We start from the raw sequence: 16670 nt of genomic DNA, 5'->3' as shown, positions 1-16670 counted from the left end.
TGACCCAGCCTATTTTGACCTTAAAGACCTTGCCGTTTTTTGCCATTCTAACCAGTGTCCCTTTATGAGGTAATAACTCAGGAACGCTTCAACGGATCCTAGCGGTTCTGAGATTGTTTTTTTGTGACATATTGGGCTTCATGTTAGTGGTAAATTTAGGTCAAGAAATTCTGCGTTTATTTGTGATAAAAACGGAAATTTGGCGAAAATTTTGAAAATTTCGCAATTTTCACATTTTGAATTTTTATTCTGTTAAACCAGAGAGATATGTGACACAAAATAGTTAATAAATAACATTTCCCACATGTCTACTTTACATCAGCACAATTTTGGAAACAACATTTTTTTTTGTTAGGAAGTTATAAGGGTTAAAATTTGACCAGCGATTTGTCATTTTTACAACGAAATTTACAAAACCATTTTTTTTAGGGACCACCTCACATTTGAAGTCAGTTTGAGGCGTCTATATGGCTGAAAATACCCAAAAGTGACACCATTCTAAAAACTGCACCCCTCAAGGTACTCAAAACCACATTCAAGAAGTTTATTAACCCTTCAGGTGCTTCACAGCAGCAGAACCAACATGGAAGGAAAAAATGAACATTTAACTTTTTAGTCACAAAAATTATCTTTTAGCAACAATTTTTTTATTTTCCCAATGGTAAAAGGAGAAACTGAACCACGAAAGTTGTTGTCCAATTTGTCCTGAGTACGCTGATACCTCATATGTGGGGGTAAACCACTGTTTGGGCGCACGGCAGGGCTTGGAAGGGAAGGAGCGCCATTTGACTTTTTGAATCAAAAATTGGCTCCACTCTTTAGCGGACACCATGTCAAGTTTGGAGAGCACCCGTGTGCCTAAAAATTGGAGCTCCCCCACAAGTGACCCCATTTTGGAAACTAGATGCCCCAAGGAACTTATCTAGATGCATAGTGAGCACTTTGAACCCCCAGGTGCTTCACAAATTGATCCGTAAAAATGAAAAAGTACTTTTTTTTCACAAAAAAATTCTTTTAGCCTCAATTTTTTCATTTTCACATGGGCAACAGGATAAAATGGATCCTAAAATGTGTTGGGCAATTTCTCCTGAGTACACCAATACCTCACATGTGGGGGTAAACCACTGTTTGGGCACATGGTAAGGCTCGGAAGGGAAGGAGCGCCATTTGACTTTTTGAATGAAAAATTATTTCCTTCGTTAGCGGACACCATGTCACGTTTGGAGAGCCCCTGTGTGCCTAAACATTGGCGCTCCCCCACAAGTGACCCCATTTTGGAAACTAGACCCCCCAAGGAACTTATTTAGATGCCTAGTGAGCACTTTAAACCCTCAGGTGCTTCACAAATTGATCTGTAAAAATGAAAAAGTACTTTTTTTTCACACAAAAAATTCTTTTCACCTCAATTTTTTCATTTTCACATGGGCAGTAGGATAAAATGGATCATAAAATTTGTTGGGCAATTTCTCCCGAGTACGCCGATACCTCATATGTGGGGGAAAACCACTGTTTGGGCACTCGGCAGGGCTCGGAAGGGAAGGCGCGCCATTTGACTTTTTGAATGGAAAATTAGCTCCAATTGTTAGCGGACACCATGTCGCGTTTGGAGAGCCCCCGTGTGCCTAAACATTGGAGCTCCCCCACAAGTGACCCCATTTTGGAAACTAGACCCCCCAAGGAACTTATCTAGATGCATATTGAGCACTTTAAACCCCCAGGTGCTTCACAGAAGTTTATAACGCAGAGCCATGAAAATAAAAAAAAATTTTTCTTTCCTCAAAAATGATTTTTTAGCCTGGAATTTCCTATTTTGCCAAGGATAATAGGAGAAATTGGACCCCAAATATTGTTGTCCAGTTTGTCCTGAGTACGCTGATACCCCATATGTGGGGGTAAACCACTGTTTGGGCGCACGGCAGGGCTCGGAAGGGATGGCACGCCATTTGGCTTTTTAAATGGAAAATTAGCTCCAATCATTAGCGGACACCATGTCACGTTTGGAGAGCCCCTGTGTGCCTAAACATTGGAGATCCCCCAGAAATGACCCCATTTTGGAAACTAGACCCCCAAAGGAACTAATCTAGATGTGTGGTGAGGACTTTGAACCCCCAAGTGCTTCACAGAAGTTTATAACGCAGAGCCATGAAAATAAAATAAAAAAATTATTTTCTCAAAAATGATCTTTTAGCCTGCAATTTTTTATTTTCCCAAGGGTAACAGGAGAATTTTGACCCCAAAAGTTGTTGTCCAGTTTCTCCTGAGTACGCTGATACCCCATATGTGGGGGTAAATCACTGTTTGGGCACATGCCGGGGCTCGGAAGTGAAGTAGTGACGTTTTGAAATGCAGACTTTGATGGAATGCTCTGTGGGCGTCACGTTGCGTTTGCAGAGCCCCTGATGTGGCTTAACAGTAGAAACCCCCCACAAGTGACCCCATTTTGGAAACTAGACCCCCAAAGGAACTTATCTAGATGTGTGGTGAGCACTTTGAACCCCCAAGTGCTTCATAGAAGTTTATAATGCAGAGCCGTGAAAATAATAAATACGTTTTCTTTCCTCAAAAATAATTATTTAGCCCAGAATTTTTTATTTTCCCAAGGGTAACAGGAGAAATTGGACCCCAATATTTGTTGTCCAGTTTCTCCGGAGTACGGTGATACCCCATATGTGGGGGTAAACCACTGTTTGGGCACACGTTGGGGCTCGGAAGTGAAGTAGTGACGGTTTGAAATGCAGACTTTGATGGAATGCTCTGCGGGCGTCACGTTGCGTTTGCAGAGCCCCTGATGTGCCTAAACAGTAGAAACCCCCCACAAGTGATGCCATTTTGGAAACTAGACCCCGAAAGGAACTTATCTAGATGTGTGGTGAGCACTTTGAACCCCCAAGTGCTTCATAGAAGTTTATAATGCAGAGCCGTGAAAATAATAAATACGTTTTCTTTCCTCAAAAATAATTATTTAGCCCAGAATTTTTTATTTTCCCAAGGGTAACAGGAGAAATTGGACCCCAATAGTTGTTGTCCAGTTTCTCCTGAGTACGCTGATACCCCATGTGTGGGGGTAAACCACTGTTTGGGCACACGTCGGGGCTCAGAAGGGAAGTAGTGACTTTTGAAATGCAGACTTTGATGGAATGGTCTGCGGGCGTCACATTGCGTTTGCAGAGCCCCTGGTGTGCCTAAACAGTAGAAACCCCCCACAAGTGACCACATTTTAGAAACTAGACCCCCCAAGGAACATATCTAGATATGTGGTGAGCACTTTGAACCCCCAAGTGCTTCACAGACGTTTACAACGCAGAGCCGTGAAAATAAAAAATCATTTTTCTTTCCTCAAAAATGATGTTTTAGCAAGCATTTTTTTAGATTCACAAGGGTAACAGGAGAAATTGGACCCCAGTAATTGTTGCGCAGTTTATCCTGAGTACACTGATACCCCATATGTGGGGGTAAACCACTGTTTGGGCACACGTTGGGACTCGGAAGTGAGGGAGCACCATTTGACTTTTTGAATATGAGATTGGCTGGAATCAATGGTGGCGCCATGTTGCGTTTGGAGACCCCTGATGTGCCTAAACAGTGGTAACCCCTCAATTCTACCTCCAACACTAACCCCAACACACCCCTAACCCTAATCCCAACTGTAGCCATAACCCTAATCACAACCCTAACCACAACCCTAATTCCAACCCTAACCCTAAGGCTATGTGCCCACGTTGCGGATTCGTGTGAGATATTTCCGCACCATTTTTGAAAAATCCGCGGGTAAAAGGCACTGCGTTTTACCTGCGGATTTTCCGCGGATTTCCAGTGTTTTTTGTGCGGATTTCACCTGCGGATTCCTATTGAGGAACAGGTGTAAAACGCCGCGGAATCCGCACAAAGAATTGACATGCTGCGGAAAATGCAACGCAGCGTTTCCGCGCGGTATTTTCTGCACCATGGGCACAGCGGATTTGGTTTTTCATATGTTTACATGGTACTGTAAACCTGATGGAATACTGCTGCGAATCCGCAGCGGCCAATCCGCAGCCAAATCCGCACCGTGTGCACATAGCCTAATTCTAAAGGTATGTGCACACACTGCGGAAAACGCTGCAGATCCGCAGCAGTTTCCCATGAGTTTACAGTTCAATGTAGACCTATGGGAAACAAAAATCGCTGTACACATGCTGCGGAAAAACTGCACGGAAACGCAGCGGTTTACATTCCGCAGCATGTCCCTTCTTTGTGCGGATTCCGCAGCGGTTTTACAACTGCTCAAATAGAAAATCGCAATTGTAAAACCGCAGTGAAATGCGCAGAAAAAAACGCGGTAAATCCGCAGCGGTTTAGCACTGCGGATTTATCAAATCCGCAGCGGAAAAATCCGCAGAGGACCAGAATACGTGTGCACATACCGAAACCCTAACCCTAACCCTACCCCTAACCCTAACCCTACCCCTAACCCTAGCCCTAACCCTACCCCTAACCCTACCCCTACCCCTAACCCTACCCCTAACCCTAACCCTACCCCTAACCCTACCCCTAACCCTACCCCTAGCCCTAACCCTATTCTAACAGTGGGAAAAAAAATTTTCTTTATTTTTTTATTGTCCCTACCTATGGGGGTGACAAAGGGGGGGGGTCATTTATTATTTTTTTTATTTTGATCACTGAGATATAATCTATCTCAGTGATCAAAATGCACTTTGGAACGAATCTGCCGGCCGGCAGATACGGCGGGCGCACTGCGCATGCGCCCGCCATTTTGGAAGATGGTGGCGCCCAGGGAGAAGACGGACGGGACCCCGGCAGGATCGGTAAGTATGATGGGGTGGGGGGACCACGGGGGGGGGGGATCGGAGCACGGGGGGGGGGGGAATTGGAGCGCGGCAGGCGTGGAACGGAGCACGGGGGGCGTGGAACAGGGCACGGGGGGGCTGGAACGGGGCACGGGGGGGCTGGAACGGAGCACGGGGGGTGGAATGGAGCACGGGGGGGTGTGGATCGGAATGCAGGGGGGGTGATTGGAGCACGGGGGGGTGATTGGAGCACGGGGGGAGCGGACAAGAGCACGGGGGGGAGCGGAGCACTGGATGGAGGGGAGCCGGAGCAGTGTACCGGCCAGATCGGGGGGCTGGGGGGGGGGCGATCGGTGGGGTGGGGTGGGGGCACATTAGGATTTCCAGCCATGGCCGATGATATTGCAGCATCGGCCATGGCTGGATTGTAATATTTCACCCGTTATAATAGGTGAAATATTACAAATCGCTCTGATTGGCAGTTTCACTTTCAACAGCCAATCAGAGCGATCGTAGCCACGAGGGGGTGAAGCCACCCCCCCTGGGCTAAATTACCACTCCCCCTGTCCCTGCAGATCGGGTGAAATGGGAGTTAACCCTTTCACCGGATCTGCAGGGACGCGATCTTTCCATGACGCCACATAGGCGTCATGGGTCGGATTGGCACCGACTTTCATGACGCCTACGTGGCGTCAAAGGTCGGGAAGGGGTTAAAAACTCATATATCCGTGTGCTGTGGTCATAGGCAGAGCCTACGCATTTGGATTGTGTCTATCCTGAGGCCAGTTACATATCTGCTTTCTTTTATGCAAATTGAAAAACGGACTTTGCCATGTCCTTTCTCCAAAGTTGCCTAATTGTCTGTTTGTTTTATTAATGCTTGCTGTAATGATTGATATGTAGCTATGACACACCCAAAATGCTCTTTTTAATCATGACTGAATAAAAAATCAAACTTTTACCCCTGGTGCTGGCATTTTATCCTTTTTGAATTTGCTACCATTACTCCTTGGTCCAGGAGTTTCAATTGTCAACACACAATCTGCCAGAATTGTGAGCTAGATCCCCATTTTTCTTTTTGTTTATATATTGAAAATTTGCTTTATTTTGGATATACAGTGAGTACGGAAAGTATTCATACCCCTTTAAATTTTTCACAAAGCAGTGGCTTCAGAACCCTGACCTAAACCCAATTGAGCATCTCTGGAGAGACCTGAAAATGGCTGTACACCAACGTTCACCATCCAACCTGACGGAACTGGAGAGGATCTGCAATGAAGAATGGCAGAGGATCCCCAAATCCAGGGGTGAAAAACGTGTTGCATCATTCCCAAGAAGACTCATGGCTGCACTAGCTCAAAAGGGTGCTTCTACTCCATACTGAGCAAAGGGTCTGAATACTTATGACCATGTGATATTTCAGGTTTTTTTCCTAATAAATTTGCAAATATTTCTACATTTCTGTTTATTTCAGCCAAGATGGGATGCAGAGGGTACATTAAGGAGAAAAAAATGAACTTTTTTGAATTTACCAAATGGCTGCAAGGAAACAAAGAGTGAAAAATGTGAAGCGGTCTGAATACTTTCCGCACCCACTGTACAGTGAGAAATTAACAAATTTAGCTGCAAATGTGACAATGATACAAAATGGGACCCCAGAGGTGGGCCATGCATCTTTATTGCATATTCCATGGATATGCCATATGCCAGCCTGCACCACACACAGCCCACAGGCCGCGTGCGGTCAGCAAAGCTGTCCAGGAGACGTCACTTCTGTGTCTCCTTCCTCCTATATTCAAATGTATTTGTATCTTTGAAAAAATCCTCAAAATTTAGAGATTTGAGATTGAGGAGGATTTGGCTAGTCTCTGCTCCTAAAACTCAGTTTGATTTAGTGTGTGTTCACACTGATATTTTTTTTTAGCAGAAACTCTCCAAATCTTCCTCAAATACTCAAAACTTGGTTCTAGTGATATATTTATGTACTAAAGGTGGTTCTGGTGATGTATTTATGTAATTACCCCTTTAATTTTTTTTTGCAGCCTTCGGGATTGGTTCAGTATGGCAATGTAGCCCTTGGACCAAAAAATGTTGTATTTTCATTGCATGTGGCAGAGGTACACAGCATTAAAGGCGTTGTTGTCTTTCATTTAATTTTTGGCACTGGGCAAAATTTGATATGAAAAACAAACTGAGCTGTACTCACCATCCCCAGGTCCACCGGCAAATACACGCTGCTACCTCTAGTGTCTGGCATTAGCTCTGGCACTGACTCTTTTTGTATTTAAATAACTAATTTTGTCAAGGTGATCCCTAGTTGTATGCATACCTCTTTTTCTTTTTGTTCTTTAGACTTGTCTATAGTATGCATTGGGCTGATCCCTGAACTGAATATTATTCTTATTTGCTATTTACTATTTTGTGTTGCCCGCTTTCTCATATATCTAAAGCTCTAGCACTGACATCATATCAATAGTGATGCTGCCAATTAATTAGCTGAGTGACTCTGAGAAGGGCACCCGGCTTACACCAGCAGCCAATATGTCAGCGCTTCAGCCAAAGCCAGGTGTCAGAAGCAGCAGGACAGAGTTGTCAGTTGAAGTGGGGATGGTGAGTATAGCGTGGTTTGTTTGTTTTTGTATGAATTGTGCCCAGAGACAATAATTGCCTGAAAGGGGAAAACCCGCTTTAGGGTATGTGCACACGTCAGGATTTTTAGTGTTTTTTTGCGGAATTTCGCTATAAAAACACTATAAATCCGCTAAAAAAACGCTAACATTATGCATCCTATCATTTAGAATGCATTCTGCATTTTTTGTGCAGATGTTAGCGTTTTTTCCGCAAAAAAACGCATTCCGCAAAAAATCCGGACATGCTCTATCTTTTTGCGGATTTTTGTGGATTTCCTATCAAAAAGGACATTCCGGAAAATTAAAAAAAAATCCGCAAAAATTCCGCAAAAAATCCGTGCAAAATCCGCGCAAAAAAACGTGCAAATTCCGCAAGAAATCCGCGCGAAAAAAGAACGCAGATTTCTGGCAGAATTCTCAGGATTATGTCAGGAAAAAACCCTGACGTGTGCACATACCCTAAAGGTCTTTTCCAGTTTCCCCCAGGTAAAAAATATCATTAAGATGTATTAGAAAAAAAGCAATATAATTTCATTAAATTAAGAGTAAAAAATGTGGATTTGCTGCTTGTTCTAAGAAACAAGGACATTCATAGCTTGACGTAGATATTATTTGCTTATAATATACTGCTTGTTGTTACTCACCAATAAATTAAAACCATATTTTATCTTCTGAAAACATTCAATAAATTCTGACTCAGAAATTGATTTATCTGTCCAAAGACAAAAAGCAAGATATTTTTGTCAGTTTATAATCACATTATGTAAGTCTAAACCTTTATGTGTTACAGGAATCATGTTATATTTTATTATTTTCATACTGACCTTTTTTCTTCTTTTTCTCTGTGTTTAGTTTTCCAACAAATAACTCAATATCTGCAAGTACATGGTTCAAAACCTCCTGGAGTGGAGAAGATGACAGAATAGATTCATTAAGTTTTCGAAGCATGTTGGATGGACTTTAACCATATACAGTGACTTGAAAAAGCATTCATACTCCGTAAACTTTTACACATTTGTTAATGTTACACCCATAAACTTAAATGTACTTTATTAGGATTTTATGTAATATACCAACACATAGTAGCAAATATTTGTTGAGTATAAAGGAAAGGATACATGGTTTTCTAATTATTAAAAAATACAGCTCTGGCAAAAATTAAGAGACCACCATATCAAAACCCTGTCATGGGCAGCCCAATCTCCAGACCTGAACCCCATAGAAAACATCTGGAATGTAATCAAGAGGATGATGGATAGTCACTAATGATGAGCGAATATACTCGTTACTCGAGATTTCTCGAGCATGCTCCGAGTATTTTTTAGTGCTCGGAGATTTCATTTTTCTTGCTGTAGCTGAATGATTTACATGTGTTAGCCAACATAAGTACATGTGGGGGTTCCCTAGCAACCAGGCAATCCCCACATGTACTTATGCTGGCCTACCCCCCTACCCCCCTAATTTTGCCACAAAAAACTGGGAAAACTTAATGACTGAGTATAAGCCTAGGGTGGGAAATGCAGCAGCTACCAGTAAATTTCAAAAGCAAAAATAGATACCAATAAAAGTAAAATTAATTGAGACATCAGTAGATTAAGTGTTTTTGAATATCCATATTGAATCAGGAGCCCCATATAATGCTCCATACAGTTCATGATGGGCCCCATAAGATGCTCCATACAAAATACGCCCCATATAATGCTCCATAAAGTTTATGATGGGCCCCATAAGATGCTCCATATTAAAATATGCCCCATATAATCCTGCATAAAGGTTAATAATGGCCCCATAAGATGCTCCATAGACACATTTGCCCTATATAATGCTGCACAAATGTTGATTACGGCCCCATAAGATGCTCCATAGAGATATTTGCCCCATATAGTGCTGCACAAACATTGATTATGGCCCCATAAGATGCTCCATACAGACACTTGCCCCATATAATGCGACACAAATGTTAATTATGGCCCCATAAGATGCTCCATAAAGATATTTCCCCCATATAGTGCTGCACAAACGTTAATTATGGCGCCATAAGATGCTCCGTACAGACACTTGCCCCATTTACTGTTGCTGGGATAAAAAAAAAATCACATACTCACCTCTCGTCGCTCAGGCCCCTGGCACGTTAAATATTCACCTTTCCTTTTTCCGCCGCTCCGTCTTCAGCATCTTCTGCACTGATGTTCAGGCAGAGGGCGCGCACTAACCACGTCATCACGCTCTCTGACCTGAGCATCACTGCAGAAGACGCTGAAGACAGAGCGGTGGCTAGAATGAAAAGAGGTGAATATCGCGCAGTGCTGTGCTCCCCCTCACCTGCTCTTGGCGCGGTGCAGTCCCTGGTTCCCCGGCGCCGCAGCTTCTATCTGTATTGAGCGGTCACATGGTACCGCTCATTACAGTAATGAATATGTGGCTCCACCCCTATAGGAGGTGGAGCCACATATTCATTTATGTAATGAGTGGTATCATGTGACTGCTCAGTACAGGAAGAAGCTGAGGCGCCGGAAGAACCAGGGACGTGCAGGGACCGCACCAGGAGCAGGTGAGTATTATTGGACAGCCCCCACTCCTCCTCCCCTGCCGACCCCTGGGTATGACTCGAGTATAAGCCGAGAAGGGGACTTTCAGCTCCAAAAAATGGGCTGAAAATCTCAGCTTATACTCTAGTATATACGGTATATAACAAAAAAAACAAGTATCTGTTCCCTGAACCCTGAAACATCCTTATTCACATCAATGGAAGTGTGTGAGGGCTTCTACTTTGCGTGGTGCTGACATTGGTGTACATACAGTGTTTTGGGGGGAAGGAGGCCTTTTGGTTTTCTGTTCTATATGGGATTTACATTCCTATTCCTTATTAAATAATTGTATATTTTGTTACATTGGACTTTTGTGGACATGGTGATGGCAAATATGTATATTTTTTATTTCTTTATTTTTAAATGAGGAAGGGGGAGCGTGAAAAAGTTTGTTATTTTTTAATGTATTTTACCTACAGTGAAAAACACTGGTGCCAGTGTCCTTACATAGGGCTGCTGGTGTCGGGAAGCTACATTTCATGTATATTGTCATGAACTCATAGATGTATTGCTCTATATTGAAAGAAAATATGCTACCATCCCTCTGTGCTCTTCACAGACATGCAATTTACCAACATGACAATGATCCAGAACACACATCTAAGGACAATGTTGCATTTCTGAAGAAGAACGGGTTGAAAGTGATTCAGTGGTCAAGTATGTCTTCTAATCTGATCCCTATCCAAAACCTATGAGGAATTCTAAGACAAGTTGAGCATCATTCTTTCTTCATCCAGCATATTGGCTTTAAAAGAGGTAGTTCTTGAAGAATGTAAGAAGATAGATGTTGCAGTATCTCACCAATTTGCTCATTCCTCCAATAATGTAGCTACAGGGGAGCATAGGGTGCAGTTGCCCCATGCCCAGAGTGGTGCACCCTCATCTACCACTACTCTAAGCTGTATCACAGTGAGCAGCGGGCCAATACAGTTAAAATCTGCGGTGGAGCAGGGAGAAAGGTCTCCCTGTACTATCACTCTCGTTTCTGTAGACCGCAAGTCGATTTAGGCCTGCGGTTTACAAAAAGACAGAGATGTACAGACAAGGGGGAGTGAACTTTGCTTGCCCCAATGCGATTGGTCAGCCCACGCCTCGATACTGTCTGCTGGCGGACTCCTCAGAATCCATGGTTAGGTAAGTATTCATTTTTTTTTTATTTTATTCTATTTTAATAGTGTTCGTGGGGGGCTATTGGAGGCAGACATGCAATGTGTGTGGGAAAATACTGGGGGCCACCATACAGTTTGTGTGTAGGGGGAATACTGAGGGCCACCATACAGAGTGTGTTGGGGGGGAATGCTGGGGGCCACCATACAATGTGTGGGGGGTGAAATACTGGGGACCACCCTGCAGTGTGTGAGTGTGTGTGGGAGGGAAAAACTGGGCCCTTCCATACAGTGTGTGTGTGTGTGTGTGTGTGGAGGTAAACAGTGGAGGCCATCATACTGTGTGTGTGTGTGTGTGTGTGTGTGTGTGTGTGTGTGTGATACTGGAGGCCAGCATACAGTGTGTGTGTGTGTGTAAAATACTGGGGGCCCATAGAGTGTTTTGGAGGTGAAATACTGGGGGGCACCATACAGTGTTTGGAGGGGAAATACTAGGGGCCATCATGCAATGTGTGTGTGCGGGGTAAACTGGGTGCTGGGGGGGAAACACTGAGGACCATCATACAGTATGTGTGTGGGAGAGGTGTAATATACTGGGGGCCATCATACAGTGTGGACGGAAGGAAATACTGAAGGCCTTCATACAGTGTGTGTGGGGAGGGGGAAATACTGATGGCCATGATACAATATGTGGGGGCTACTGAGGGACATCATACATTGTGGGGGGCCACTGGGGGCCATTATAAAAAGTGGGGGCTACTGGTGGCTGTCATACAGTGAGGGGGCAACTGTGGGGGGCATCATGCTGTGCATAGGGAGCTGTGAGCCCATCATGTTGTGTATGTGAGCGCTGTGGGGGGCATTATGCTGTGTAGAGCCGAACTGTATATGGGGTCTCAAGGGACATTATTAAATGTTAAGTTGGCACTTAAGAAGCATAGTTATTATATGGCACCCAGGGTATTGTGTCTATCAAATGGGCACACTCGGGACATTATAACTTTCTAGAGGAAAATGTGGGTACTGTTGTCTAGGGCATTTGCACAGTACATTAATATTTTCTTTGACACAATTTTACCATATAGAAAGATGAAAGGAGACATTTTACTTTGTAAGAGACACACTGGTGGCATTAGTATGGGGGAGTAAGAGGATCAGTAACAAAGACATATATGGCAGCAGGGACTAAGTATTCAGGTATCAGCAGGACGAGAAGTTTTTGCAGGTTAAGAATAGATTGAGATGGTGGTGAAAATGTGAGAAGTCAAATGTGTCTTTGTTGTCTTCTCTACAGAGTCATGGCTGAAGAAGTTGTGATATCAGCCTGGACCAAATGGAAAAGTGAGTGACTGCATCAGAAAGAACGTCAGCTGTAAATCACCATCTACAGTATACTGTAACTGCACTGTAATGTCTTATGTGTTCTGCATCACTAGTATCCACCACTATATGGGTCACCATATGGCAGTAATATCAGGGCAGCATGATGGCTCAGTGGTTAGCACTGCAGACTCCTTGCAGCACTGGAGTCCTAGGTTCAAATCCCACCAAGGACAACTTCTCAAGGAGTCTGTATGTTCTCCCTGTGTTAGTGTGGGTTTCAGCTGGGTATTCCAGTTTCCTCCCACACTCCAAAAAATAGCATTTTTTTTCTCAGTTTTTTTGTGTTTTTCTTATACACACAAAAGAAATAAACATGTGTATAAAAAAAAACATGTAATTCCATTAATTTTCTGGGAAAAATACTAAATTTTTCTGAAACACTTTCGCCCATGACTAAATACAGTTGAAACCAGAAGTTTATATACACTATATAAAAAAACACATATGCATGTTTTTCTCAATAACTGACATGAAATCAGAATAAACCTTTTCCGTTTTAGGTCAATTATGATTACCATAATTATTAATATTTGCAAAATGCCAGAATATGAGAGAGAGAGAATATTTTAAGGCATTTTTATTACTTACTGCAAAGTCAAAAGTTTACATAAACTAAGATTACTATGCCTTTAAACAATTCTAGACTGCCCATATGATGATATCATGTGTTTGGAAGCTTCTGACATCTGAGTTAATTAGAGACACACTTGTGGATGTATTTTAATGCACATCTGAAACACACTGCTTCTTTGTGTGGAAAGTTATGGGAAAGTCTAAAGAAATCATCCCAGATATCAGGAAAAGAATTGTGGACTTGCACAAGTCTGGCTCATCCTTGGGTACAATTTCAAGATACCTGAAGGTGCCTCATTCATCTGTACAAACAATTATATGCAAGAACAAACAAGATGGGAATGTCCAGCCATCATACCACTCAGAAAGGAAATGGTTTCTGTGTCCCAGAGATGAACGTGCTTTTGTCCGACATGTGCATATCAACCCAAGGACAAAAGCAAAAGACCTTGTGAAGACGATGGCAGAAGCTGGTAAGATTGTGTCAGTATCCACAGTGAAACAAGTATTGTATCAACATGGGCTGAAAGGCCACTCTGCCAGGAAGAAGCCATTACTCCAAAAGAAACATAAGAAAGCCAGATTAATGTTTGCAAATGCACACAGGACCAAAGACCTTCATTTTTGGAGATATGTCCTGTGGTCTGATGAAACTAAAATTGAACTTTTTGGGCATAATGACCATCGTTACGTTTGGAGGAAAAAGGGAGAAGCTTGGAAGCCTAAGATCCCATTTCAACTGTGAAATACGGGGGTGGCAGCATCATGTTGTGGGGTTGTTTTGCTGCAGGAAGGACTGGTTTACTTCACAAAATAGATGGCATCATAAGAAAAGGGGATTATGTGGCAAAACTGAAGCAACATCTTAAAACATTAGCCAGGAGGTTAAAGTTTGGGCGAAAATGGGTCTTCCAAATGGACAATGACCCCTAGCAAACAGCCAAAATGATAACAAAGTGGCTTAAGGATAACAAAGTCAATGTTTTGTAGTGGCCATCACAAAGCCCTGATCTCAATCTTATTGAAAATTTATAGGCAAAGCTGAAAAGGTGCATGATAATCCAGTCAAAATAAGGTTTGACCCGGAACAAATTCCAAGAAAGCGTTTTATGATTTTTTTTATTACTATTATATGTGGGGAACAACATATTAAAAGTTTTCCAAAAATTGATCACCACAAAGCTCCTAACTATGATGTCATAAGACGATGACAGCCATCGCACTAAAAATAACGAATATTTCCATATTTCAAAGCTGTAGCTTTAGGTTACAGAAGAGTTTGCATTTTATTTTCATATAACAATTTTTATACAAAGTTTTATACTAGCTACAGTACAGACCAAAAGTTTGGACACACCTTCTCATTTAAAGATTTTTCTGTATTTTCATGACTATGAAAATTGTACATTCACACTGAAGGCATCAAAACTATGAATTAACACATGTGGAATTATATACTTAACAAAAAAGTGTGAAACAACTGAAATTATGTCTTATATTTTAGATTCTTCAAAGTAGCCACCTTTTGCTTTGATGACTGCTTTGCACACTCTTGGCATTCTCTTGATGAGCTTCAAGAGGTAGTCACCGGGAATGGTCTTCCAACAATCTTGAAGGAGTTCCCAGAGATGCTTAGCACTTGTTGGCATTTTTGCCTTCACTCTGTGCGGTCCAGCACACCCCAAACCATCTCGATTGGGTTCAGATCTGGTGACTGTGGAGGCCAGGTCATCTAGTGTAGCACCCCATCACTCTCCTTCTTGGTCAAATAGGCCTTACACAGCCTGGAGGTGTGTTTGGGGTCATTGTCCTGTTGAAAAATAAATGATGGTCCAACTAAACGCAAACCGGATGGAATAGCATGCCGCTGCAAGATCCTGTGGTAGCCATGCTGGTTCAGTATGCCTTAAATTTTGAATAAATCCCCAACAGTGTCACCAGCAAAGCACCCCCACACCATCACACCTCCTCCTCCATGCTTCACGGTGGGAACCAGGCATGTAGAGTCCATCCGTTCACCCCTTCTGCGTCGCACAAAGACACGGTGGTTGGAACCAAAGATCTCAAATTAGGACTCATCAGACCAAAGCACAGATTTCCACTGGTCTAATGTCCATTCCTTCTGATCTTTAGCCCAAACAAGTCTCTTCTGCTTGTTGCCTGTCCTTAGCAGTGGTTTCCTAGCAGCTATTTTACCAAGAAGACCTGCTGCACAAAGTCTCCTCTTAACAGTTGTTGTAGAGATGTGTCTGCTGCTAGAACTCGGTGTTGCATTGACCTGGTCTCTAATCTGAGCTGCTGTTAACCTGCGATTTCTGAGGCTGGTGACTCGGATAAACTTATCCTCAGAAGCAGAGGTGACTCTTGGTCTTCCTTTCCTGGGTCGGTCCTCATGTGAGCCAGTTTCTTTGTAGCGCTTGATGGTTTTTGCCATTGCACTTGGTGACACTTTCAAAGTTTTCCCAATTTTTTGGACTGACTGACCTTCATTTCTTAAAGTAATGATGGCTACTCGTTTTTCTTTACTTTGCTGCTTTTTTCTTGCCATAAAACAAATTCTAACAGTCTATTCAGTAGGACTATCAGCTGTATATCCACCAGACTTCTGCTTAACACAACTGATGGTCCCAACACCATTTATAAGGCAAGAAATCCCCCTTATTAAACCTGACAAGGCACACCTGTGAAGTGAAAACCATTCCCGGTGACTACCTCTTGAAGCTCATCAAGATAATGCCAAGAGTGTGCAAAGCAGTCATCAAAGCAAAAGGTGGCTACTTTGAAGAACCTAGGAATATAAGACATAATTTCAGTTGTTTGACACTTTTTTGTTAAGTATATAATTCCACATGTGTTAATTCATAGTTTTGATGTCTTCAGTGTGAATGTACAAATTTCATAGTCATGAAAATACAGAAAAATCTTTAAATGAGAAGGTGTGTCCAAACTTTTGGTCTGTACTGTACATGGACAGGCAAAGTCATGACGTCATCCATGACGTCATGACATACATGTACATTTCTACAAATTATAGAATTAATACACAGTGCATTTTAAGACCTACTTCATCACTGAATAAGCGTGTCAGGTCAATAGTCACTATTTTCATCATCAGACACTGCTTCCTCACTCATATTGTCACAATGCCCTTCTTGACATGGTCCGCATACCCGTGAACAGGTAAGTCTGTGTCTTTTGCAAGTGCACCGAAGTGTACTACAACCACAAGAACAATTGCAGTGAATTATTTTCAGAAGTGTTTCTGGCACGGGTGAAGTATCCATCATCACTGGAACTAAACTGTTGTTCTGCAATTCCCATCCCCATTCAGTAGTGTCCATGGCCTCACCATTGTCCATCCAAAGCATGACTTGGAGGTAACTCCAAAGGGCATGATACTTCGTTACAGAGGAGGTCGGTGGCAGTCGTTCAGGTGTAACAAAGATTTTGGCTGAACCAACTTTTTTGCAGAGAGTAGAATACCTGATTGCAGACAGATTGTCTCCAGGTTTGCCCCCAAATAATGCCACCATCACTTTACACCCAGCGTCTTCAATCTCAGCTCTGTTTTTGTTAGGTGTGGAAAAGATTTTAGCACAGCTA

The 16670-nt window shown here is 42.7% G+C and overlaps 1 protein-coding gene across 3 annotated transcripts in view; it reads right to left on the bottom strand.

The window, feature by feature from the left end:
* The window catches only part of EPS8L3 (EPS8 signaling adaptor L3), a 300349-nt gene that overhangs the window by 76392 nt on the left and 207287 nt on the right, over nt 1–16670 (bottom strand). For all 3 annotated transcript variants that reach the window (XM_069756327.1, XM_069756329.1, XM_069756328.1), the window contains exons 10-11: nt 8242–8317; nt 8062–8129 (exon numbers count right to left, since the gene is read on the bottom strand). In XM_069756327.1, coding sequence (XP_069612428.1) covers nt 8062–8129; nt 8242–8317 — 144 coding nt within the window. The remainder of the gene's footprint in view (nt 1–8061; nt 8130–8241; nt 8318–16670) is intronic.

The sequence above is a fragment of the Ranitomeya imitator genome, chromosome 3 (genome assembly GCF_032444005.1).
Source record: "Ranitomeya imitator isolate aRanImi1 chromosome 3, aRanImi1.pri, whole genome shotgun sequence".
In the NCBI taxonomy this organism is placed as follows: Eukaryota; Metazoa; Chordata; class Amphibia; order Anura; family Dendrobatidae; genus Ranitomeya; species Ranitomeya imitator.
This window is presented reverse-complemented; position numbering and strand designations above follow the sequence as displayed.